General features: G+C 45.3%; 1 protein-coding gene across 6 annotated transcripts in view; it reads left to right on the forward strand.

The window, feature by feature from the left end:
• LOC119972781 (arf-GAP with SH3 domain, ANK repeat and PH domain-containing protein 1-like) overlaps positions 1–27420 on the forward strand; it is a 363380-nt gene that overhangs the window by 308313 nt on the left and 27647 nt on the right. For 3 of the 6 annotated variants that reach the window (XM_038810143.1, XM_038810145.1, XM_038810144.1), the window contains 2 exons: positions 16872–17048; positions 25041–25110. In XM_038810143.1, the coding sequence (XP_038666071.1) occupies positions 16872–17048; positions 25041–25110 (247 nt within the window). The remainder of the gene's footprint in view (positions 1–16871; positions 17049–25040; positions 25111–27420) is intronic. The other 3 variants (XM_038810147.1, XM_038810150.1, XM_038810146.1) reach the window with 2 other exon arrangements.

The raw sequence follows: 27420 nt of genomic DNA on the forward strand, positions 1-27420 counted from the left end.
TAAAGGCAGATAACTCCCCTAGCCCTGACTGCTTGCATCCTAGGAACCTAAAAGAAGTAGCTGCAGAGATAGTGGATGCAGCTTTGGTTGTAATTTTTCCCAAATCTTTGGATTCTCGAAGTACCAAAGGATTGAAAAACTGCCAGTGTGACATCCCTATTCAAAAAGGATGGCAGGCAAAAAGCGGTAACTATAGGCCAATTACTGGTGGCACAGTGGTTAGCACTGCTGCTCACGGTGCCGAGAACCCGGGTTCGATCCCGGCCCTGGGTCACTGTGGAGTTTGCACGTTCTCCCCTTGTCTGCATAGATCTCACCCCACGACCCAAAGATGTTCAGGTAGGCTGATTGGTCATGCTAAATTGCCCCTTAATTAGGAAGAAAAATAATTGGATACTCTAAATTTATATTTTAAAAAACTATAGGCCAATTAGCCTAACATCTATTGTTGCAAAAATGTTGGAATCAATTGTCAAGGCAGTAATAGCAACACAGTTGGAAAATCATAATCTAACCACGCAGAATTGGCATGGCTTCATTATTAGAGTTTTTCAAGGATGTCTCAACCACGGTGGTTAGAGAGGAGACAGTAGAAGTGTTGAATTTTGACTTCCAAAAAGCATTTGGCATGGTACCTCACAAAAGCTTAAGTTATAAGATAACAGCCCATGGTGTTGGAGGTAGTATATTGGCATGGATAGGAAATTGGCTAATGTGCAGGCAGGCAACAACGAGTGGGGATAAGGAGTTATTTTTTCAGGTTAGTGACCTGCAACCAGGAGGGTTCCACAGGGATCAGTGCTGGGACCGCAGCTGTTTACAATATATATTCATGACTTGGAGGAAGGAAGCGAATGTACTGTAGCCAAATTTTCAGACGAAACAGAAATAGGTGGAACGGTAAGTTTTTAAAAATAAATTTAGAATACCTAATAATTTATTTTCCAATTGAGGGGAATATAGTGTGACCAATCCACCTAACTTGCACATAAGAACATAAGAATTAGGAGCAGGAGTAGGCCATCTGGCCCCTCGAGGCTGCTCCGCCATTCAATGAGATCATGGCTGATCTTTTGTTGACTCAGCTCCACTTTCCACCCTTAATCCCTTTATTCTTCAAAAAACTACCTATCTTTACCTTAAAAACATTTAATGAAAGAGCCTCAACTGCTTCACTGGGCAAGCAATTCCATAGATTCACAACTCTTTGGGTGAAGAAGTTCCTTCTCAACTCAGTCCTAAATCTATTTCACCTTATTTTGAGGCTATGCCCCCTAGTTCTGCTTTCACCCACCAGTGGAAACAACCTGCCTGCATCTATCCTATCTATTCCCTTCATAATTTTATATGTTTCTATAAGATCCCCCCTCATCCCTCTAAATTCCAACGAATACAGTCCCAGTCTACTCAACCTCTCCTCATAATCCAACCCCTTCAGCTCTGGGATTAACCTAGTGAATCTCCTCTGCACACCCTCCAGCGCCATTACGTCCTTTCTCAGGTTAAGGAGACCAAAACTGAACACAATACTCCAGGTGTGGCCTCACTAACACCTTATACAATTGCAGCATAACCTTCCTAGTCTTAAACTCCATCCCTCTAGCAATGAAGGACAAAATTTGCCTTCTTAATCACCTGTTGCACCTGTAAACCAACTTTTTGAGACTCCATGCACTACCACACCCGGGTCTCTCTGCACGACAGCATGTTTTAATATTTTGCCATTTAAATAATAACCCCTTTTGCTGTTATTCCTACCAAAATGGATAACCTCACATTTGTCAACATTGTATTCCATCTTCCAGACCCTAGCCCATTCACTTAACCTATCCAAATCCCTCTGCAGACTTCCAGTATCCTCTGCACTTTTCGCTTTACCACTCATCTTGGTGTCATCTGCAAACTTGGACACATTGCCCTTGGTCCCCAACTCCAAATCATCTATGTAAATTGTGAACAATTGTGGGCCCAACACTGATCCCTGAGGGACACCACTAGCTACTGATTGCCAACCAGAGAAACACCCATTAATCCCCACTCTTAGCTTTCTATTAATTAACCAATCCTCTATCCATGCTACTACTTTACCCTTAATGCCATGCATCTTTATCTTATGCAGCAACCTTTTGTGTGGCACCTTGTCAAAGGCTTTCTGGAAATCCAGATATACCACATCCATTAGCTCCCCGTTATCTACCGCTCTGGTAATGTCCTCAAAAAATTCCAGTAAATTAGTTAGGCACGATTCCAGCATCTTCCCTACTACTGAAGTTTAGCTCACTGGCCTATAATTGCCCGCTTTCTGCCTACCTCCTTTTTTAAACAGTGATGTCACGTTTGCTAATTTCCAATCTGCCGGGACCACCCCAGAGTCTAGTGGATTTTTGTCAATTATCACTAGTGCATTTGCAATTTCCCTAGCCATCTCTTTTAGCACTCTGGGATGCATTCCATCAGGGCCAGGAGACTTGTCTACCTTTAGCCCCATTAGCTTGCCCATCACTACCTCCTTAGTGATAACAATCATCTCAAGGTCCTCACCTGTCATAGCCTAATTTCTATCAATCACATCTTTGGGTTTTGGGGTTGAACGGAGACACGGGGAGAATGTGCAAACTCCACACAGACAGTTATCGAACCTGGGACCTCAGCGCCATAGGCAGCAGTGTAGGTGAAAAGGCAAGTTGCAAGAAGGGTACAAACCGTTTGCAAAAGAGATGCTGCTGGGTTAAATAAGTGGACTAAAAGTTGGCAAATGGAGTGTAATGTGGGTAAATGTGTTCATTTTGGAAGGGAGAAGAGAAATATGGTATTATTTCAATGGAGACAAACGGCAGAAAGCTGCAACACAAAGGGAGTCGGGGATACTTGTGCACAAAACAGAAAGCTAGCGCACGGGTACAGCAGGTAATCAGGAACGCAAATGGAATGTTGGCCCTTATTTCAAGGAGGTTGGGAGTATCAGAGTAGGGAAGTCTTGCTGCAACCGTACAAGTAGTACTGTGAGCAGTTTTGGTCCCCTTATTTAAGGAAAGATATTATTTCATTGGAAGTGGTTCAGAGCAGGTTCCCTCAGATGGAGAGATTGTCTTGTGAGCAAAGGTTAAACAGGTTGCGACTCTACTCATTTGAATTTAGAAGAACTAGAGATCTCATTGAAACACAGGACTCTTAAGGGGCTTAATGGGGTAAATGCTGAGAGGATGTTGCACTGGAGTGCTGAATTGGTTGCATTTGAGTGCTACAGTGAGAGTTTGGTGACTGAGGGAGTGCTGAACTGGTTGCATTTGAGTGCTACAGTGAGAGTTTGGTGACTGAGGGAGTTAGGTGAGGAGGGTGTAAGGTGCTCCTTTCATTTCATTTCCTACATTTCCTCAAAGAGTGTGAAGGGAGCCGGGAGTTTACAGAGAGTGCAGCTGACTGGGAGCAGAGTTGGAGGGCGGAGGTCCAGTTGGTCTACGGGGCAGCTAATTCTGTAAAGTAAGAGTGGATGGAGGCTAGGGCAGTTGCATGCTCCTCTTGTAGGATGTGGGTGGTGAGGGATACCACTGGTGTCCTCGCTGACTATACCTGCGGGAAGTGCACCCAACTCTAGCTCCTCAGAGACCGTGTTAGGGAACTGGAACTGGATGAACTTCGGATCATCCGGAAGGCAGAGGGGGTTATCGAGAAGAGTTACAGGGAGGTAGCCACACCCAAGGTACTGAACAAGAGTAGCTGGGTTACAGTCAGGGAAAGGAAAACTAACAGGCAGACAGTGCAGGGATCCCTCGTGGCCGTTCCCCTTCAAATCAAGTATACCGTTTTGGCTGCTGTTGGGGAGGATGACCTACCGGGGGAAGGCCCTAGCGGCCAGGTCTCTGGCACTGAGTCTGGCTCTGGGGTTCAGAAGGGAAGAGGTGAGCATAGAAAAGCAATAGTAATAGGAGATTCAATGGTTAGGGCAATAGATTGGAGATTCTGTGGTCGCGAGCGAGACTCCCGGAAGGTATGTTGCCTCCCGGGTGCCAGGGCCAGGGATGTCTCGGATTGTGTCTTCAGGTGCACATTGGTGCCAACAACATAGGTAGGGCAAGGGGTGTGGAAGTAATAAACAAGTTTAGGGAGTTAGGCTGGAAGTTAAAGGCCAGGATAGACAGAGTTGTCATCTCTGGTTTGTTGCCGGTGCCACGTGATAGCGAGGCTAGGAATAGGGAGAGAGTGCAGTTGAACACGAGGCTGCAGGAATGGTGTCGGAGGGAGGGCTTCAGGTATTTGGATAATTGGAGTGCATTCTGGGGAAGGCGGGACCTGTACAAGCAGGACGGGTTGCATCTGAACCAGAGGGGCACCAATATCCTGGGGGGGGGGGGGGGGGGGGGGGAGGTTTTCTAGTAGTCTTCGGAAGGGTTTAAACTAATTTGGCAGGGGAATGGGAACCGGATTTGTAGTCCAGCAACTAAGGAAGCCGATATTCAGGACGCCAAAGCACGTAGTGATACAGTGGGGAAGGTAACACTGACAAAGGAGAGTACTTGCAGGCAAGGAGATGGGTTGAAGTGTGTATACTTCAATGCAAGAAGCATCAGGAATAAGGTGAGTGAACTTAAGGCATGGATCGGTACTTGGGACTACGATGTGGTGGCCATCACGGAGACTTGGATAGAGGAGGGGCAGAAATGGTTGTTGGAGGTCCCTGGTTATAGATGTTTCAACAAGATTAGGGAGGATGGTAAAAGAGGTGTTGGGGGGGGGGGGGGGGGTGGCATTGTTAATTAGAGATAGTATAACAGCTGCAGAAAGGCAGTTCGAGGGGGATCTGCCTACTGAGGTAATATGGGTTGAAGTCAGAAATAGGAAAGGAGCAGTCACCTTGTTGGGAGTTTTCTATAGGCCCCCCAATAGCAGCAGAGATGTGGAGGAACAGATTGGGAAACAGATTTTGGAAAGGGCAGAAGTCACAGGGTAGTAGTCATGCATGGGTGACTTCAACTTCCCAAACATTGAGTGGAAACTCTTTAGATCAAATCGTTTGGATGGGGTAGTGTTTGTGCAGTGTGTCCAGGAAGCTTTTCTAACACAGTATGTAGATTGTCCGACCAGAGGGGAGGCCATATTGGATTTGGTACTTGGTAATGAACCAGGGCAGGTGATATATTTGTTAGTGGGGGAGCATTTTGGAGGTAGTGACCACAATTCTGTGACTTTCACTTTAGTAATGGAGAGGGATAGTTACGTGCAACAGGGCAAGGTTTACAATTGGGGGAAGGGTAAATACAATGCTGTCAGACAAGAATTGAAGTGCATAAGTTGGGAACATAGGCTGTCAGGGAAGGACACAAGTGAAATGTGGAACTTGTTCAAGGAACAGGTACTGTGTGTTTTTGATATGTATGTCCCTGTCAGGCAGGGAAGAGATGGTCGAGTGAGGGAACCATGGTTGACAAGAGAGGTTGAATGTCTTGTTAAGAGGAAGAAGGAGACTTATGTAAGGCTGAGGAAACAAGGTTCAGACAGGGCGCTGGAGGGATACAAGATAGCCAGGAGGGAACTGAAGAAAGGGATTAGGAGAGCTAAGAGAGGGCATGAAAAATCTTTGGCGGGTAGGATCAAGGAAAACCCCAAGGCCTTTTACACATATGTGAGAAATATGAGAATGACTAGAGCCAGGGTAGGTCCGATCAAGGACAGTAGCGGGAGATTGTGTATCGAGTCTGAAGAGATAGGAGAGGTCTTGAGTATTTACAAACGAGAGGGGCCATATTGTTGGAGAGGACAGTGTGAAACAGACTGGTAAGCTCGAGGAGATACTTGTTAGGAAGGAAGATGTGTTGGACATTTTGAAAAACTTGAGGATAGACAAGTCCCCCGGGCCTGACGGAATATATCCAAGGATTCTATGGGAAGCAAGAAATGAAATTGCAGAGCCATGGCAATGATCTTTTCGTCCTCGCTGTCAACAGGGGTGGTACCAGAGGATTGGAGAGTGGCGAATGTCGTGCCCCTGTTCAAAAAAGGGAATAGGGATAACCCTGGGAATTACAGACCAGTTAGTCTTACTTTGGTGGTAGGCAAAGTAATGGAAAGGGTACTGAGGGATAGGATTTCTGAGCATCTGGAAAGACACTGCTTGATTAGGGATAGTCAGCACGGATTTGTGAGGGGTAGGTCTTGCCTTACAAGTCTTATTGACTTTGAGGAGGTGACCAAGCATGTGGATGAAGGTAAAGCAGTGGATGTAGTGTACATGGATTTTAGTACGGCATTTGATAAAGTTCCCCATGGTAGGCTTATGCAGAAAGTAAGGAGGCATGGAATAGTGGGAAATTTGGCCAGTTGGATAACGAACTGGCTAACCAATAGAAGTCAGAGAGTGGTGGTGGATGGCAAATATTCAGCCTGGAGCCCAGTTACCAGTGGCGTACCGCAGGGATCAGTTCTGGGTCCTCTGCTGTTTGTGATTTTCATTAACGACTTGGATGAGGGAATTGAAGGGTGGGTCAGTAAATTTGCAGATGATACGAAGATTGGTGGAGTTGTGGATAGTGAGGAGGGCTGTTGTCGGCTTCAAAGAGACATAGATAGGATGCAGAGCTGGGCTGAGAAGTGGCAGATGGTATTTGTCCATTTTGGAAGGACAAATATGAATGCGGAATACACGGTTAACGGTAGGGTTCTTGGAAATGTAGAGGAGCAGAGTGATCTTGGGGTCTATGTTCATAGATCTTTGAAAGTTGCCACTCAAGTGGATAGAGCTGTGAAGAAGGCCTATGGTGTGCGAGCGTTCATTAGCAGAGGGATTGAATTTAAGAGCCGTGAGGTAATGATGCAGCTTTAGAAAACCTTGGTCAGGCCACATTTGGAGTACTGTGTACAGTTCTGGTCACCTCATTTTAGGAAGGATGTGGAAGCTTTGGAAAAGGTACAAAGGAGATTTACCAGGATGTTGCCTGGAATGGAGAGTAGGTCTTGTGAGGAAAGGTTGAGGGTGCTAGGCCTTTTCTCATTAGAACGGAGAAGGATGAGGGGCGACTTGATAGAGGTTTATGATGATCAGGAGAATAGATAGAGTAGACAGTCAGAGACTTTTTCCTCGGGTGGAACAAACCATTACAAGGGGACATAAATTTAAGGTAAATGGTGGAAGATATAGGGGGGATGTCAGAGGTAGGTTCTTTACCCAGAGAGTAGTGGGGGCATGGAATGCACTGCCTGTGGAAGTAGTTGAGTCGGAAACGTTAGGGACCTTCAAGCGGCTATTGGATAGGTACATGGATTAGGGTAGAATAATGGAGTGTAGATTAATTTCTTCTTAAGGGCAGCACGGTAGCATTGTGGATAGCACAATTGCTTCACAGCTCCAGGGTCCCAAGTTCGATTTTGACTTGGGTCACTGTGTGGAGTCTGCACATCCTCCCCGTGTGTGCATGGGTTTCCTCCGGGTACTCCGGTTTCCTCCCACAGTCCAAAGATGTGCAGGTTGGGTGGATTGGCCATGATAAATTGCCCTTAGTGTCCAAAATTCTATGATTAACCTAGGACAAAAGTTTGGCCCAACATCGTGGGTTGAAGGGCCTGTTCTGTGCTGTATTTCTCTATATCTATATCTATGGAGTTTGAGAGGGCAGCACGATGGCACAGTGGTTAGCATTGCTACCTACGGCGCTGAGGACCCGGGTTCGAATCCCGGCCCTGGGTCACTGTCCGTGTGGAGTTTGCACATTCTCCCCGTGTCTGCGTGGGTTTCGCCCCCACAACCCAAAGATGTGCAGGTTAGGTGAATTGGCCACGCTAAATTGCCCCTTAATTGGAAAAAATAATTGGGTACTCTAAATTTTTTTTAAAAAATCTATGGAGTTTGGGACCTGAGGGCATAGTCTCAGAATAAAGGGGTGCCAATTTTAGACTGAGATGAGATGGAATTCCTTCTCTCGGAGGGCTGAGAGTCTTTGGAACTCCTTGCCACAGAGAGCTGTGGGGGCAGAGTCCTTGTGTACATTTAAGGCCAAGATAGATACATTCTTGATCAGTAAGGGAATCGAGGGCTACCGGGAAAGGGCAGGAAAGTGAGAAATGTCGGACCAGCCATGATCTAATTGAAGGTGGAGTAGGCTCAAGGGGCTGAACAATCGATTCCTGTTCCTATTCTGGTTTTAACCCTGGTTCAATCAAGAGTGTGGGAGAGCATTCCAGGAGTAGCATCATGCATACCTAATAATGAGTTCCCAGCTGGTGAAACTACACCACAAGCAAGTATGCATGTTAAATAGCAGATCCAGCATGCAATAAACAGAGCAAAGTGATCCTACAATTAATGATCACATCAAAGCTCTGCAGTCCTGCTGGTAATGGTAGTGGACAATGAAACAACCAACCAGAGGCGGAGGCTTCACAAACATCCCCAACCTCAATGACAGGAGAGCCGAGCACGTCAATCCTAAAGACCAGGCTGAAGAATTTGTTGCTGTTATCAGCCAAAAGTGCTGAGTGTATGATCCATCTCGCTGCTCTCCTGAGCTCTGCACCATCACCGGTATACGCCTTTGGCCAATTCAATTCATTCCACATGATGGCAAGAAAAGGCTGAAGGTACTGAATACAGCCAAGGGCTATGGGCCCTGACAACACCGTGGCTGTAGTGCTAGAGAATTGTGATTCAAAACTAGCCGTGCCCTGAGCCAAACTGTTTCAGTATAGCTACAGTATAGAAGTGAGACAACTAAAATTCAGCCTCAGTTACTACCCCATCAATCTACTCTCAAATCACCAGCAAAGTGATGGAAGGTGTCTTGAAATACTACCAAGCAGCATTTATGCAGGAATAACGTGCTCACAGATTGCTCGATTTGAGTTCTGCCAGGGCTACTTTGTCCCGGAACGAATTACGGCCTCAATTCAAACATGGATAAAGGAGCTGAAATCAAGAGGGGAGGTGCCCTTAATATCAAGGAACCTTGCACCAAGGAACCATAGCAAGATTCAAAAAAGTGCAAATTGCGGAAATCTTGAAGAAATGTGGCGTTTGTTGGAGGTTAATCATCTCAGCCACAGGACATGGCTTCAGGAGTTCTTCAGTAATGTCCTGACCTAACCATCTTCAGCTGCTTCTGCAATTCCTTCCCCTCCATCATAAAATCAGAAACAAGGATGCTTGATGATGATTGTGCAGTGTTCAGATACATTTGCAACTCTTCAAGCATTGAAACAGGTCATGCCCACATTCAGAAATACCGAGAAAACAATTAGATTTGGGCTAATGGGTGGCAAGTAATATTTGTACCACACAAGTGACAGATAATGACCATTTCGACCAGACGAGAACCTAACCATCTCCCTTTGACACTGAATGCCACTACCTTATCATTAACATCTTGGAGGTTACCATTAACCAGAAAGTTAATTGCACCAGCCACATAAATATTGTGGCTAGATGAGCAGGTCAGAGGCTAGGATATCTGCAGCAAGTAACTTGTGTTCTGATTCCCCAAAGCCTGTCCATCATCTTGTCGGTGGTCCCTTGATTTGCAGATGAAGTCTACTCTGGATCACGAGTTTCTGCCATGGGTTTTCATGGGACTAAACATGTAAATTACCGACTCTCCGACCTTTGAGCACATGAGAAAGGACATCCTGCAAATTACGTCTCTTGCAAGTAAAATTGAAGAGATCGAGATTGGTTTTCAAACCATGTCCAGAATGTGCAATGAAACTACAATCATCCACAAACTGTAGATCAATTATATCTATGGTGATCAGTTTTGTTTTGGCACAGAGGTGACTTGGGGTAGAGAGTTTTCCATCAAGGCAATATTGCTGTAATCAAGAGGAAAATACCTCGATAGATTCCACAGCATGATTTTTGTCCTCCATGACGATAGTTACAGTTTTTGTAAATCTTTATTGTCACAAGTAGGCTTACATTAACACTGCAATGAAGTTACTGTGAAAAGCCCCTAGTTGCCACATTCCGAACCTGTTCCGATACACAAAGGGAGAATTCAGAATGTCCAAATTACCTAACGGCACGTCTTTCGGGACTTGTGGGAAGAAATTGGAGCACCCGGAGGAAACCCATGCAGACACGGGGAGAATGTGCAGACTCCGCATAGACAGTGACCCAAGCCGGGAATTGAACCTGGGATTCTGGAGCTGTGAAGCAACAGTGGTATCCACTGTGCAACCGTGATATTCCTGAGGTCATTTTTGGGAGGGGTGTAGTTTTTACCTCCCAAATAGGCTGAGTGAATGGAATCTTGTAAGCATAAGCCCACCAGCTTTGAAGATCTCAGCTGGAATACCAAAAGGATCGCAAACTTTGGTGTTTCACATCCATTTGATTGCTTGTTGCAGCTCTCCCACAATGATTGTTCGTCGTGGATTCTACCACAGTACCCAGACTGCCATCTGCAAGACATAAGTATGCTGCACACCATCCACAACCATAAACGTCACTCCCTTCACCAATGGCACACAGTGGCAGTAGTGTGCACCACCTGCAAGATGCACTGAAGTGCAACGCCAAACCTCATTTGTCAGCATCTTCCAAATGTGCAATCCAGAAAGGCAAGGTGGCACACTATCCTGTCTTAGAACTCCATTCCTACACTGACACTGGGTCCAAAGTTTGGGATTCCCTTCTGAACAAAACTGTGGGTGTGACTGCACAAACACAGCTCCCCACCACCTTTTTGAAACCAATTGTTGATAGGCAACACTCAAAAAAAAAAAAATGAACAGAATTTCATTTCTAGACAAACCTGGAGGTGCAATTACCAAAACTCCCATTTTGATATTTGTTGCCCTTTTAATATTTTGGGAGCGATTTTGCACCCAAATTAGTCATGATTGCAAATGGTGACACAGGCACAAATTCCAGGGGGTCAGTGCCAGGGGTGGGCTCTCCAGGTAGGGGTTCCCGTTATGTTGAGAGGGGGGGGGGGGGGGGGGGGGTGCCCTGTTTGGGCATTCCTCTTATCCGTGAGGGGAGCAGGGAGTATTTTCTTTGTGCGGTTCTGGAAAAGGGCACCTCACGCTGGTGGCTCTGCCCCACCAGCGTGAGGCAGAAAACCCTCCACGCTGGTTTTCTAGCCTCAGGCAGAAGAAAAACGATAATCCAAACTGGGGAAAAAATAAAAATAGAAATATTGGAAGTACGGTTTTTACTCATTTGCACTCTCTTTGGCTGAAGCATAACAGAATCATTTGTCATTAATCGCCCTTATCCACCATCCTATACCCTTTTGTTTTCCTGCCCTACCCCCTTCCATCATTTCTATCTTCAGTTCTGATGAAAGCTCAACGACTTGAAAGGTTAACTCTGTTTCTTTCCACATATAATGCCTGGTCTGCTAAGTATTTCTAGATTTTCTGCATTATTTCAGATTTCCAGCATCCAAAGTATTTGCTTTTAGAACATAGAACAGCACAGAACAGGCCCTTCGGCCCTCGATGTTGTGCCGAGCAATGATCACCCTACTTAAACCCACGTAACCCGTATACCCGTAACCCAACAATCCCCCCATTAACCTTACACTACGGGCAATTTAGCATGGCCAATCCACCTAACCCGCACATCTTTGGACTGTGGGAGGAAACCGGAGCACCCGGAGGAAACCCACGCACACACGGGGAGGACGTGCAGACTCCACACAGACAGTGACCCAGCCGGGAATCGAACCTGGGACCCTGGAGCTGTGAAGCATTGATGCTCACCACCATGCTACCGTGAGGCCCCCTTTTGTATTACTAGAAAGGATAAATGCTAGCTAGGTTATTTCAGAATTCTAGGACGCAATTTAACGGCCTCGTCGCACCCGACCAGGTGGCGTGATAAGGCCGAGGAATCTCGCGAGAGGCCTCTCATCCAAACCTAGTGAGATGTCACAATCTGGAATTCGCCTTTTCCAGCGAGGCCTGTACCAGGCGCCGTTTAGTACAAGCCTACCCCAACTTGGACCACGCGTGACAGCACCTGGGAGGACTCCCAGTCGTTTGGAAACCCCTGGGTGGTCAGGGAGGGGGGGCAGCCCTCTAGATCTCCCTCTGGCACCTTGGCACTGCCACTGTGGCCCTGCCAAGATGCCTGGGTGGCACTCAGCTTTCAATGGCACTGCCAGGTTGACTGGAGTATGGCTTGAGGAGGGCCATGGCCATGAAAGGCTGGATGAGCGGGGCGGGGATGACGGGCAGGTGTGAAGGGGCCTAATAAAGTTTGGGGGTGTGAAGTCCTGAAAAGAAAGGAAGAGTCCCTCAGCGAACCCATAACGGGGTGTCCTCACTTAGAGGGTGTGGAGGATAATGCCCATGTCTGTGGGAGGTGACATTGCCTGTGGATGGGGGACCCTCCATCTCACTTAGAGATTGGAGCATCCTTTTAAAATGGGGCCCTGATCTCTGAAGAGCCAGTCTCCCAGTGTTGAAAACATTTCAAGAGGTGTGATTCTCCTGAAAAATTTCTAACTTAATTTCTGGCGGGATTTTTAGGGAGCTTCCCACCGGCTCTGGCAGCGAGTTCCCCACCGCCATTCAATAACAAGTAGTCACTGTTTTGGGCCCTGGAGAGTTTCTCACCGGTTTAGCCCACTCTTGGAATTTTTTTTAGCACTGGGGAGCTGAATCAGAGAAAGGGCCGCAATTTCGAAAGGTGCCTCGATCTCTAAGTGAGCCTGTACTCCCACCCATGGGCAGTGTCACCCTCCCACACACATGGACACTACCGTGCCCCCCCCCCCCCCCCCCAAAGTGAGCCACCCCACTATGGGGTCCCCGGGCCCCGTCCCCAAGTCCCCTTACAGCACCCCCGTCCTTCCAGGACCCCTACCCATCACCCCTTCAACCTCCCAAAGCCCTGACTTAGCTGCCCTGTATCCCCCCCCCCGCCCTTTTTACAGCACCTCCACCCTCATCTCATGGGTGTGCCCCCCCTCAGTCCCTGACCCTTGGCAGTGTCACCCTTGGAACTTGGGCACTCTTGCAATGCCACCCTGGCACCCAGATAGTGCTCCTGCCAGCTTGGCAGTGCCATCTGGACATCTTGGAATGCCAGCTGGGCAATGCCAGGGTGCCTGCATTCCAAGGAGAGGACCAGGGAGCCACCCTGCACTTCCCCTGACCACCCACGGGTCTCTGATGGCCCGGGAGATCCCCCGGGTACTGTTCTGCCTGGTACACCAGCACTGATCAGCGCTTGGTGAGGCCAGAGAATCGAGGGAGGCCTACTTCTGCGAGCGTTATTTGGTCCCGCCTATTTTGGGCAGATTTCCAACTCCCAATACCTCGGGGGACTTGGGTGAATTTTGCGATGCACGGAAGATATCGGAGGCCACTCCTGGGATTCTCCGGCTGCGTTGTGCTCCCGCTTGAGCGCAACGCATCAAGATGATTGCGCCCTAAGTGTGGGCTTGACCGGGGAGAAACTCCCCAAATCCCAGAAAAATGACTTTTTGGATCTCACCCAAAAAGCTGGCAAGAAACACCCGGCCAAACTCGTCTAAAATGATACTTAGAAATATTTTGGTTGAATCGCGCCCCTAGTCCTTAATGGGCAGCACGGTAACATAGTGGTTTGAACTGTTACTTCACAGCGCAAGGATCCCAGGTTCCATTCCCAGCTTGGGTCACTGTCTGCACGTTCTCCCTGTGTCTGTGAGTTTCGTCCGGGTGCTCCGGTTTTCTCCCACAAGTCCCGAAAAACGTGATTGTTAGGTGAATTGGACATTCTGAATTCTCCCTCAATGTACCCGAACAGGGGCTAGAGTGTGGCGACTCGGAGATTTTCACATTAACTTCATTGCAGTGTTAATGTAAGCCTACTTGTGACACTAATAAAGATGATTATTATTATTCGAGTTAAAACTCAAGAACTAATATAAATCTATTGATAAAAGAATTGACCTGCTGATTGTTGAACTGTATGTTCCTGTATGTTCCTTTGAACTTGAAGTAATAATACAAATTGCATTTTTGTTCCAATATATCCACAAGACTTAGTAAGAAATATAAATGTTGCTGCATATTTTATTTTATTTCTAACCTTCCAAAATCTGTTCGTGAAAAAAACCTTTGGGCGCGATTCTCCCAGAGAGGGAGAAATCGTAAGGCTGGCGTCAAATCCGGGCGGGTTTGACGCCAGCCTCCCCCTCCCCGACCGGGAACCGATTCTGGTCCCCGGTCGGGGCTAGCATGCCGCCGCCGTAAACTCCGGCATCGCGGGCTTAACGAATTTCGTTAAGCCCGCTTGCCAGAGTTTGCGCCGGCTGACGCGTCACATGACGTCAGCCGCGCATGCGCGGATTGGAAGACTCCAACCCGCGCATGCGCGGATGACGTCATCGTGCATTTGCGCGAAACCCGCGCATGCGCGGGCCGGGATGCCCCTCAGCCGCCCCGCGAAGTGATACAGCGGGGCGGCGGAAGGACAAAGAGTGCGCGGGTATCGGACCCGCTGCACCGATCGCGGGCCCATGGCACCCTTGGCACGGCCGTGGTACTGCTGTGCCAATCGGTGCCATGGTTTTAAAAATCGGCACTTTACGGCCGTTTTTACGAACGGCCAGACCAGGTGTGTTTGCCGTTCGTAAAAACAGCCGTAAAGGGCTTGGAACTCGGCCCATCGGCCAGCTGAGAATCGCTGCTGGCCGTAAAAAAACGGCGGCAGCGATTCGTGTCGGGCGTGGGGGGGGGGGGAGAATAGCGGGAGGGCGTCGGACTAGCGTGGCCGTAAAATTTTACGAACCCCGCTATTCTCCGCACCGTCGTGAGTGCAGAGATTGCGCCCAATATTTTCCTTCACAAATGTAAAAGCAAACATAGGCCCAGATATCTGATGTAATGCATTTGGAGATGGATGGTCATCCTAAAACAAAGGTGAATCCGAAAAGTCTTTCTTTCTGTGGCAGAGTAGTATGTAGCACATAATCTATCTTTGCGAATAATTAAAAGAAAAGAAAGAAAATAAGAACAATCTTTTTGGCATTGGATCGTGTGTATTTCTACACTAATGTGCTCCCAGCAAAGTCATGCTTGCAAAGAGCACAGATTAGAAAACCAAAGCTATAGAGTTTGATTTGATGGCCCCCTCTGGCATATTTGAAGCTGGCCGGCTTGTAAAATAAAGCAGGTGGCCTTCCCATTGCCTTCATGCCCATCACTGACCTGTCTCTCATATTAAGATGAATGGGGAAGATGCTGGGTAGGCCACCTATCCTAAGATCTATTGAAGCCTTTAAGAGTCCAATTACTGGCCACCTAAGGGCCTCATTCCACCTCTGCTACTATTTAACATACAAGGGGGGAAGACAGAGGTAAAGCAGGTAGCTTGGCAGTTTTCGCTGTTAGCAAGGATCATGCCCCCACCCCCTCCCAAACCCTCCACCCCAAGCCAACCACCTCCCTTCCTCACTGGAGTTTGGTAGCCTGGCTTGTCCAAAGTCCCAGACTTACTTTTAAGTCCAGACCCCCAGCAGTCGTCTTCTCCGAGGACTGCCTATATTTCCAGCAATGGCTGGCAGCTCTCTAGGGCGGGAATTCTTCACAGGTGGAGGTGGAAGTTTCACTTGAAACAATTAAGGTTGCTCCCAGACTAATTAACTGCGGGGCCACGGGTGCAACGCAAGCCCTCATAATCCCACCCCATAGTGTTGCAGCCCTTTCTCTGTCTAACAGATGTAGCTCCTTACTGAGAGGGCAGGATTTTCCAATTACTCGTTCATTTTGAGGCACAAGAAAGAGATTGTGCATTTAGACAGCATTCTTGGCACATTCTAAATTACTTTAAGGTAGTTAAGGAATGATAGTTGGAGTGCCGCGATCCCATGTTATAAAGACAGGCATAACGACAGATATGTGCTGAGCCACCTACAATACATAATAATATAAATGACCAGTTAGTCTTTTTTTCTTGGTTCTTCAGGGCTGCTGATTGACTAAGACATTGGAAAACTCTGCTGTTCATATTTTTTTACCTGAACAGGCAAAATGAGGGCTTGTTTTTATATCCGAGGTAGCTACAGTAAATTTGGTTATCCGGCAATACAAACCAGAATTCTCTAATAACCAAAGTTTTTGATATTTCCCAAATACAAATTTATCAACCGGAAGCAATTCCAAAGTTAGCGGATAACCAAATTTACTGTAGCTACCTCGGATATAAAAACAAGCCCTCATTCTGCCTGTTCAGGTAAAAAAAAATATGAACAGCAGAGTTTTCCAATGTCATAGTCAATACAGCATTTTGTATGATTGTATACTTTGTTTTAATGTACTGTTAAGAATTAGAAGTAAAAAGAATACTGTTCTTTGAGTACTTCCATATTAGTGTGTGCTACAAATATTGCGCTATATTCTATCGGTAAATGGAACTCTCCATTAATTGGTATTTTTGATTAACCAGCACCACCCATTCCCTGCGCATACTGGATAATAAAGATTTTGCTGTATTATAATGCAGCTTTACCCCAGTAACGCATCGATTGACAGCCAAAATTATGTGCTTGAATCTGTACCTTTTGAGTTAGAGCTGATACTTGGTAAAAGACAGCAGAGAAAACAATTAAGTTTGAGAACCTACTTCCAGGTATAGGTCATATTATTCACCAAGAGTGATTTATTTTTGTTTCTAATCCTAAAGAAAACAAATTCTGAAACTAATCTTGTGCAAGTAACATTTGGAATGATAGGTATGTATATATTGTGTACATATTTAATTAGATGACCACCATTCCTATCTTGAAGTGAAAATTTGCTTTCTGTTCATCAGTTTTATTCAGTAATGGACAGGAAGAAGTCAGTTGTTTTCATTTAATTTTGATCCTCCATCGCACCATTATTGTTTGCTTTCTTATCTGCTCTTAACATATTGTGCAGTAGTCAGCTATGTTTTTGTGCTTCTCCAGCTTCACATGGCCCTGTCCCTCCTTCAATCCTTCCTGTAGGCCCCCAGGTCACAACCGGCAGCTCCACTCTATCAAAGAAGAGACCACCACCCCCACCCCCTGGACACAAACGAACCTTATCTGACCCACCAAGCCCGCTACCTCATGGTCCCCAGAATAAAGGTCTGATTCCTTGGGGTAAGTTTTTCTTATATTAAATTAATTAAGTTATGTAGGAAGCAGAAAATTATATTATTGTTTTTCAAAGTAAATGATATACACGGAAAAAAACTGCAAAACGTTAATTTTTCCTGGTTCATTGAACCTCCACATATTAAAGGAATTTGCTGTCATCAGTGCCTGAAAACTAAATTATCTGAGGACTTTGGCACGTGAAGAAATTGCCAACCTTGCACTGCTACTTTGGGAAATGGTTATCATCAACAAATGTGTAACTTGGAATTCTGAACTGCACAATTTATTTCTCCCATGGTCCATCACAGTCTTGATTGCTTATGCATTATCTTTCTATGTGGTGCACTTTGAAATAATGTGGGAGAATATGAGACACTATGACTTTCAGAAGATACCTACAGTTTCCATAGCCACTGGGAGTCCTGATTTATGGTTCTGGCTGACATATAGAGCATTGGCCTGACCCAATCTAGAGTACTATGTGCAATTACACTCACTAGCCACCAGAAAATAATTATTGCTGACAACAGCGGTGATTTCTGTTATCAGGAATTTAAGTTATAACAAAAGATGAAAGGAGGCCTTCCTCTATAATTCAGTTATCCAGAGAACATGAACAAGAGCCAGAAAGAAGAAATACTTTCAACTACCATCAGTGGCTCAAGTTATTACTATTCAAACATCTGAGGAAATTCTGGTGGGAAGCTGTTTGAATGGACTTTGATGATTTGGATCCTTTGGTGAAAGACAGTGTAGGGGAGCTTGACACAAAATCATGCCCAAAGTTTAGAGGAGTGATTTTTTTTTTTTTTAAAGTAATTCAGGGTGCGCTGATTAGAAATATCTTCAACACTTCAATATTGATTACTTCCAAATGAGCTATCAGTTCGTTGAAGTGAGATTTGATTTTTTTGCTTCAGTAAAACCATCTGTGTTTCCAAGAATAACAAGCACTCAGGTAGACCTATCATTAACCAAAGATCATTCAGTTGGGTATAAGAATGTAACTCGTGTCATTCTTAGGTCAACATCTAGCGCAAAGGTAAGTTCATTATTGATTGTCACATTGTAAGGCAACATTCCAAGGCTCACTTTTATTGGGCACCTGGGAGTAACTTGTGTGCATTAAATAAGCATGATTACCTTGATTTTACAGTTGAGGGAAAGCACTTTCGAATTAAAGGAGATATAACTGAAAGATTGGCTGCAGAAAATAAAGCAGAGATTAGTGGTGAGCGCTTGTTTTAAAGACTGGAAAGAAGTAGAGTGTCACCCAATGATCAGTACGATTAGAATCACTGCTCTTCTTGATATATATTCATGATGCAGAGTTGAGTATACAGAGCATAATCTCAAAGCTTGCAGATTACCACAGAAGCCAGAAATGCAGTAAATGATGAAGAAGATAGCAACACTACTTCAGGCTGAATAGGTGCTGGAATGTGGTGACTCGGGGTTTTCACAGTAACTTCATTGCAGTGTTAATGTAAGCCTACTTGTAACAAAGATTATTATATTATTACGTAGCAAATTAAATTGAATATGGAGATGCGATACATGATGCATTTAGTAGAAACAAATAAGGAAAGACAATAAAAATAGAATGGCGCAATTTTAAAGGTGATATAGGGGTAGAGAGACCTGGAGGTGTACATAAATCTTAGACGGTGGCAGGCATGTTGAGAAGTCTGTTAATTAGAAAGGTGCTCAAATATCTTTGGCTTGGAACCTGAATGCAGGACTTTAGCTATGTGGATTTAGAGAATCTGAGATTGTTTCTTCAAAACAAGCAGATTAAAATGAGAATTAGCAGAGGTGGTCAAAATCATGAAGGGCATTGATAGGATAATAAGGAGAAACCTCTAGTGGCTGAAGGATTGGTAATAAGAGTTCATGTATTTGTCAAAAGATCCATAGACGACACCAAATAAATTCCACAGCAACTATCGAAAGGCTAGCGGAAGCAGATTCAATGGAGACTTTCAAAAGGGAATTGGATAAATACTTGAAGGAGAAAAACATGCAGGATTAAATAAAAAGGGAAAAGAGTAGACAAGTGGGGTGAATTGGTAGCTCTGACAAGATGGGCCAAAAAACCTCCTGTGCTGTATCTAGAATTCCAGGAAGCGCTTTAACAGTGGTGCTTAACACAGGCTGAATTCCTATTTAGACTCCCACTGGTGGTATTAAGTACAATACCACAATCACTTTGAGGTATTGTCTATTTATTATATTTGAAAAAAATTCACCCACCACAAATGCAGCCTATATCTTGTTCGACCTGGTTATACTTGCAGCTGCTAGATTTTGCATTTTCCATGTTGTACTGTTGGTAATGTTGACACACTCCTTTGTTCAATGAGAGGAGTGGCCTACAGAAGAAGGCATTAAATGTATGTTTGGAGAAAGAACAACTCTTCCTTCTCCAGCAATCACTCAATAACGAGCATGATTGTCCACCTAAGAAACTCCATGTTACTGGTCATGGTTTCTGTGAGTCCTTGCATGTCTGATACCCATTTTAAATATAGTCGAAGACACTTGTCAGAAGCCAAAAGGAATGAAGGCTAAAGCGCTGGAGTGAATGCCATATATTTGATGTGTCAACAGACAAGCCTGGACAGATCTGGAGACACCTTTCAGTATGCACCAGCAGGGTCTCCAAAATGGTTATGATGCATGACATTGCACAGCAACAAAAGATTGACCTGCAGAAATACCAAGGCGCACAACAGCAACCTTAGTTGAGGAGAGGAGGCGGAAGATGAGAAACGGCGAGGTGATGAAAGCAATGCAAAACCAGTGATGCACATTTCTGCCCAGGGGTGCCCTTATTATTCCAAGGTACACATTGGTTTCACCAATGCACGCATCACACAAGCTTATGTGTAAGCCATCTTTGCCCTACTCCACCCCCTCAATTGGTTGTTGTTAATTCAGATGTTCTTAATCAAACAACCAAAAATGCCACTTGCCAATCAGCAGCTAAAAGTAGGTAATGCGAGAAAATGGCGCAAAATAATATTTACGTGCATCAAATGGACAAACAAGATTTAACCATACAAAGTGTGTTTGGAACCCAGGTGAATATTCTTTTGCAACCACAAATGTTTTCTGTTTCCTGTTGCCTCAATGTGGTTTCAGCAGGTAGAGGCATGCTGCTCAGATCCCTGGTATGATCATTGATTTGCACTTAGAGTCCTCTGGATTTGAAGCCTTGCAAAATATTGTTCCACCTGCACCTGTGCAAGGGACAGACTGAGCCATCAGGACTTAAGGCAGTATGTCAGGTACTGGCTGGGGTGTAGGTTGTGGGCAACAGATGAGAAGTGGAAGTACTTTGAATGGAATCCCCCTTGTCCCTGTTCACCATCAATAAAGAGTTAACTCTTAATAAGAGCATACTGGGTATGTGCAGAAGAAATTCTCACAGTGATGTCACTCACAGAGACGATGTTTGAGCAGCATATTGGAGAAGAGTGCTAGCTATATGTTAGTCTTCTTTAACCTATGTAAGTAGTTAGCATATAAATCTCCTCTAGTATAATAAGCTAACAAATCCAGAGGCAAATCTATGATAACAGATGGTGGCAGCACTGACTATACCCACAGCAGAATGGTGGGAAATACCTCAAGTGAAGCCCAGTGCTTTGAGGCCAACCCAGCAGCCACACAAGGGACACCAATAATACCAGCAGTCCAACAACAGGCAGGACACGCAGCATGGGAAAAGACTACCTCTGATCCTGGTGAACGATCGCTACTACCTTGCCCCTGCAAGAATCTTCTCAAAATATTTAGGGTCCCAGAGAGTTTGAGCAATAGCAAAATTGGTCCAAAAAAAGAACAGTTTACCAGATACCACAGAACCTCAGGACTTGCATCCAAGAGAACACAGGTGGGAATAATGCCCCACCAGGATTTGGCACAGTGCTATTCCAGGTCGAAGGTGAAGGCAAAATAAGGCCTGTTTACTCGGGTCCTTAACTTACACTGAACTGCACTGTGCTGTTATCAAAAAGGAAGATTTTGCAGCGAATAGGGCATGTGATAAATTTTCTGACTATGTACTGGGAATCCTCTTTAATATTGAGACAAATCATAAGCCATCAGTAACATTGTTAAATACAAAGGAAATTGCAAAGATGTCACACGTGATACAGCAATTCTGGCTGAGACTCTTACACTACAATGCTACTGCGGAGCATGCACCAGGTAAATACCATTATGCTCAATACACTGTCCAGGAAACCGCTGCTTATCCAGGACAGAATGAAAGGCCTTCATAGTAGAAGTGGCGGTCTTTACAGCTTTAATTATCAGATAATTCATGGTAGCAGACCAGATGTCTGGGTGCTCGGGTTTCCTCCCATAGTCCAAAGATGTGCAAGTTAAATGGATTGGCCATGCTAAATTGCTCCTTAGTGTCCAAAGGTTGGGTGGAGGTATGGGGATAGGGCGGGGGTTTGGGCCCTGGGTAGGGTGCTCGGTCAGAGAGTCGGTGCATGTAGAGATTCTATAAGTTGCGCAAATTTCATATGGCAGAAGATGACGAGTGCACCCAGATCTACTTCGACAGATGGCCACAGTACACTCCAAGCAACCTCAAACATCGGTACCAGTTTAGCATTGTAGACGACTTATTGGTGTACGGTGGAATAGTGGTGGTACCACAAACTCTCTGCCTGGAGGCCCTCCAGAAGATCTACTGAGGACGTCTTGGTATAGCCAAATGTAGAACCAGGGCACAGCTGTCTATATGATGGCCAGGGATTTCAAACTCAATTGAACAGATGGAATCCAGCTGTGCCATCCATAGGCATAAAAGAAAGAGCTAATCCTACTCTTTCTTGCCATCAAACCCTTAAGAATGCCTTGGCATGGATTTGCTTGACTATGAAGGGAAAATCTTCCTTCTAGTGACCGACTGTTATTCTGGCTGGATAAAGATGCAAAAGCTACATGGTCTCACCTCCTATACTGTTATTACCTTATTGAAGTAAGTGTTGTCTACACATGGCATTCCGGGTGTAATCATCTCTGATAATGGACCGCAGTTTGCCAATAAGCGCTTTCGAACCTTCGTAAAGTCATATGGATTTGTGCATGCCCAAAATTACCCCAAGGCTAACTGAGAAGCTGAGCATGGAATACACGCCGTCAAAGACCTCTTGACGATGAATGACAATTTTGAGCTTGTTCTGCTTAGCTATCATTTGACACAGGTATATAATGGATTTGCTCTATGTGAACGGATGGGCCGCACACTAAAGATTCAACTTCTCTTCCTACCGAATGTCACTGGGAAAGACCATGATCAAGTTGGGAAGGAGCCTACCTTTGTACATTCAACCAGCAGCATATACCTCAGGACCTTCTGATTCTGGGAAGAGGAGAGAAGGTATGGATTAGAGATCAGCATCATGCAGGTACAGGAATTGAAAAACGACTACAACTGAGATTGAACTTGCTCAAGACACAAACGAAGGAACCAGGGGTGACAGACCTTGAACTAACCTCAAAGCAGTGGGGTTCCCATCTACCCCAGGAGCTTCATACTGGTTCAGGGAAACTGGTAAAATCTCTAAAGAGGCTTTCCCTTGGGGAGGGTTCTGTTGAAGGGAGTGGGGGTTGCAAAGATGTAGAACATACTGAGCATGTGCAAAGAAAGCTATGTCGCAGTGATGCAATTTACTGAGAGAGGATGCCTTGAGTAGCATCTCAGGGCAACTCTAGCTATATTTTTGTCTTATTTAACCTTGGTTAATAGTTAGCATTTAAATAATTTTTTTTTAAGAAAGACCATTTCATCCGGTGAGATCTCTTTCAGAATGAGAAGCCAAAGAATCCCAAGACAAACCCATGATATCAAACCATCATTCTCCTCATGACCATGCTGCACTTTCCTGTTATCATTGTGTTGGTAAACAATTTCCTATAGATCAGTGAGGTGCTGAAAAGCTTAAGGAATTGTTCATCTAATTTAAGATGTCATCTAGAGTGTGCAAGCCTTTGTTGAAGACCTGCATTCACTCATTCGATTTCTGCATTTGATGTTCTATGCATTTGGTTACTCCATCCATGGAATGGCCTGCAACAACATCCTACTCCTGCATGAGATTCCTCCAATCTTTATACATTTGAAATGCCTATTGCGTATTCTTTGTTGATGCTCAGTAAGTGTCCCTTTCATCAACCGATCCATAGGCTACTACAACATCTGCACTCAGCTGAGCAGAGTCTTGTACCTTGGACACAACACTACTGCTTTCTACCATCTGTGCTTGCTCACTTGTGAAGCACAAGTCATCAATGTTAAAAAACAACTGCATCTAACTAACTGCACCAATGCCTCTTGACACTAATTATAGTGGTGACCCAGAAATCTGATAATCTTTGTGTCGCAAGTAGGCTTACATTAGCAATGAAGTTACTGTTAAAATCCCCTAGTCGCCATACTCCGGCGCCTGTTCAGGTACACAGAGGGAGAATTCAGAATGTCCAATTCACCTAACAAGCACATCTTTCGGGACTTGAGGGAGGAAATCGGAGCGCCCGGAGGAAACACACGCAGAAATGGGGAGAACGTGCAGACTCTGGACTCTGGCGCTGTGAAGCACCAGTTTTAAGCTCTGTGCTATCATGAAATGGCTGCACTAAAAATCCACAGACAGGCTGCTTCACAAGTTTTCAGGTTTCCCGTGCTTTACGGGGCCCCATAATGCCCTGTACCCCTACACAATAAAATTCAGCCTACAGAGTCTACAGCAGAATGTTTAATACAATGTAAAATTATGTTTCGAAAGTGAAATAATAAGAGGGAAAGCAAGGTGGATTTTAAAACTCTCCTTATATTGTAGATGTCATAGTAAATCAACCTTTGAAGCTTTTAAAAATCCCTCCAAAAATTAGGTCAACTTATACACCAACTAAAACAGTAAACTGGCAATGTCGCCATATTTATTGTTCGTGCAGGTTTTGCTAAATGTGGGTGTATCTTAAGCTGCTGTGTATTTTTGCAACATTGCCCATGTCATGTGTTTGTCTCTTGGAACCATCTTGTGAGGCAGAAAATTGAGGCTGACTACTAATGCAAGTGTAGCATGTCATGATGAAAAAGCGAGGTCGACTTACGTACCGATTATGTACAAAAATCTGATTTTGGGATTTAAAAAATTGGGTCGTAGTATATACTGTGATATATGGTGACTAAATTCTACTTCTTGAAGAAGCAGATTTTCAGTGTCTGAGTTGATGTCTGGCAGTAATTAAAATTTCTCATGCTATTCAAATTCACAGAAATGTGAACTCTCAAGGCCTGAATCGTAAGACCATAAGACATAGGAGCAGAATTAGACCACTCCGCCCATCTTTCTGGCCATTTGGTGCTAGATACCACAACTTTAAATTCTTTGTGTATTTAAGTGCCAAGATTCCTGCTAAGGTAGAAAAGCTAATTGAGGAGTAAGACAAATTGGACAGTAGCTTCCTGATTTTCATATTTAGCTGTGCATTAACATTGCAAGCAGCTTTGAGAGTCACTCCATAATAGTGATGAGCACTGGTGGTCTCATCATTAATATACAAAAACTGGACCATTGATTTGTCAACTGATTAACTTGGTTCATAAATTGGTTTAACAATTGAAATGATGGAAGCTAGGTGACTAGGGAAAGTTGCTGTGATTTAAGTAAAATAAGTTTGTAGTTCAGAATTTTAAAATTAATGATTACATGGTGAACATATGTTGTTCATTTCTTTGTGCATACCATATTCCAAAATTTTGCTGGCATTCATGGATTCTAAAATATGCATAACTTTTGAAGGAACTGCAAAGTTAATGATCACTGAACTACATTTTGAATAGTGTTTATTGATGCTTCACTTTTTAGTATCAGAATGTGTTTGATTCATTTTTAGTGGTTTGTTATTGTAAGTTTCTGTATTCCTCTGTAAATTAATTCTAAACCAACCTAAAATATAATTGTCTCTTAGGCACAGATTCTGGTCCCCCACAGTCAAACCGAACAGGAAACAAGTTTGAAGGATTGGTTCACCAATCTAGGTAAATATAGATTATTTTGTACGTAGTTGACTTTTAAACCAAATTATTTTTGAACCCTCCTTTCCTAACACGAGGAGAAGCCTACTGAAGTTGGAAAATGCCCATCAATTGTCATATAACTCAAATAGAAGAACTAGGAGCAGCATTGTGAGAAACTCGGCCACCGGGCCTTGATGCTTGCGTCAAAGCGGCGCACCGAGAATGACGCGACGGAGGCGCCTAAGTGACATCAGCCGCGCATGCGCAGGTTGGCCGGCTCCAACCCGCACCTGCGGGTTGCCGTCTTCCCCTCCGCTGCCCCGCAAGACATGGCGGCTTAATCTTGTGGGGCGGCGGAGGGGAAAGAATGCGTCTCTTAGAGACGCCGGCCCGACGATCGGTAGGCACCGATCGCGTGCCAGACACCTCCCGAGCATGCCCGTGGTGCTCGTTCTTCTCTGAGGCCCCACACTTACTTGTCGCGCGATGTTCACGCCTGCAGCGACCAGGTATGGTTGGCCCATCCGGGCCGGAGAATCGCCGGTCGCCGTGAAAAATGGTGATTCCGCGACACGCCATTTTGGGGGTTGTGGGAGATTCGCGGGGGTTGCCAGGGCGGCGTGTCGTGATTCGCCCGGCCCTCCCGTGATTCTCCCACCCAGCATGGGTTGCGGAGAATCGCCCCCGTTGTTTCTTTTTTAAAAAATAATTTTTATTAAGATTTTCACAAAATATAAACAACAAAACAATATTAACAAAACAATGGTAAAAACCCAAGAACAACAACCACCCAACTACAAAAACAAAAAAAAAAAGCAAACAACAAAAAGGAAAGAGATAACACCCGCCACATCCAACAAACCCATGTACACATTTCTCCCTCCCATCGAACCAAACCGCCCCCCCCCCCCCCCCCCCCACTTCCCGGGTTGCTGCTGCTGCCGGCCTATTTCCCTACCGTTCCGCCAGGAAGTCCAGGAAAGGCTGCCACTGCCTAAAGAACCCCTGTACTGGTCCCCTCAGGGCAAATTTCACCTTCTTCAATTTGATGAACCCCGCCATATCATTGATCCATGCCTCCACGCTTGGGGGCCTCGCATCCTTCCATTGAAGCAAGATCCTCCACCGGGCTACTAGGGACGCAAAGGCCAGAACACCGGCCTCTTTCGCCTCCTGCACTCCCAGCTCCACTGCAACCCCAAATATTGCGAGTCCCCAGCCTGGCTTGACCCTGGATCCTACCACCCTCGACGCCGTCCTTGCTACCCCCTTCCAAAACTCCCCCAGCGCTGGGCATGCCCAAAACATATGGGCGTGGTTCGCTGGGCTCCCCGAGCACCTAGCACACCTGTCTTCGCCCCCGAAAAACCTACTCATCCTCGTCCCAGTCATGTGGGCCCTGTGCAGCACCTTGAACTGTATGAGGCTAAGCCTCGCACAGGAAGAGGAGGAATTCACCCTTTCCAGGGCATCCGCCCACGTCCCCTCCTCAATCTCCTCACCCAGCTCCTCTTCCCATTTACCCTTCAGCTCCTCCACCGAGGCCTCGTCCACCTCCTGCATTACGCGGTATATGTCCGAAATCCTCCCTCCTCCAACCTACACCCCCGAGAGCACCCTGTCCCGTACCCCACGTGGGGGTAACAGAGGGAACCCCTCCACCTGCCGCCTGGCAAATGCCCTAACCTGCATGTACCTAAACATGTTCCCCGGGGGGAGCCCAAACTTCCCCTCTAACTCACCCAGGCTCGCGAACCTCCCATCCACAAACAGGTCCCCCCCCCCCCCCCCCCACCCCGTTGTTTCTTGATCACTGGAGTTTAATTGCTTCATATTTCTAATTCTCTGAAAGGAGAGTTAAGGTAATTGATTGGCATAATATGAACAGTGGTTCTAATGGACTGTGATCCATCTCACTCATTTAGCAGTCTACCTACTGGCTTAATGTTTTGATTAGATCACATTTTGCATCAATCTAATTCTAGGCTTTAAAAATAGCCCAGTTTTTTCTAAACTTGTTTCCACGTCAAAAATGGATTCTGGGAGTCAGGATAAAAAAAAGTAGAAACAAATACAGTCAAGCTTGCGTATCATGCACATATCTTTGCAAGCTAAATACTTATGTGCAAATGTTCATCCAAGATAAAAATTCTTTTGCCGTAATGCCGTATTACAATCCTTGCTCTAGCATTTTATTGAATGGTGTGGGTGATAATCCTAATATTTCTTACAATTGAGCTGTGTACAGAAATTAACTAGTTTCTCCTACAGTTAAATATTGTTCCAATGTGTTGGATCTGCCTTCACAAGGCTCCAGTCACAGAGTGCACT

Source organism: Scyliorhinus canicula, chromosome 10 (assembly GCF_902713615.1).
Source record: "Scyliorhinus canicula chromosome 10, sScyCan1.1, whole genome shotgun sequence".
Classification (NCBI taxonomy): Eukaryota; Metazoa; Chordata; class Chondrichthyes; order Carcharhiniformes; family Scyliorhinidae; genus Scyliorhinus; species Scyliorhinus canicula.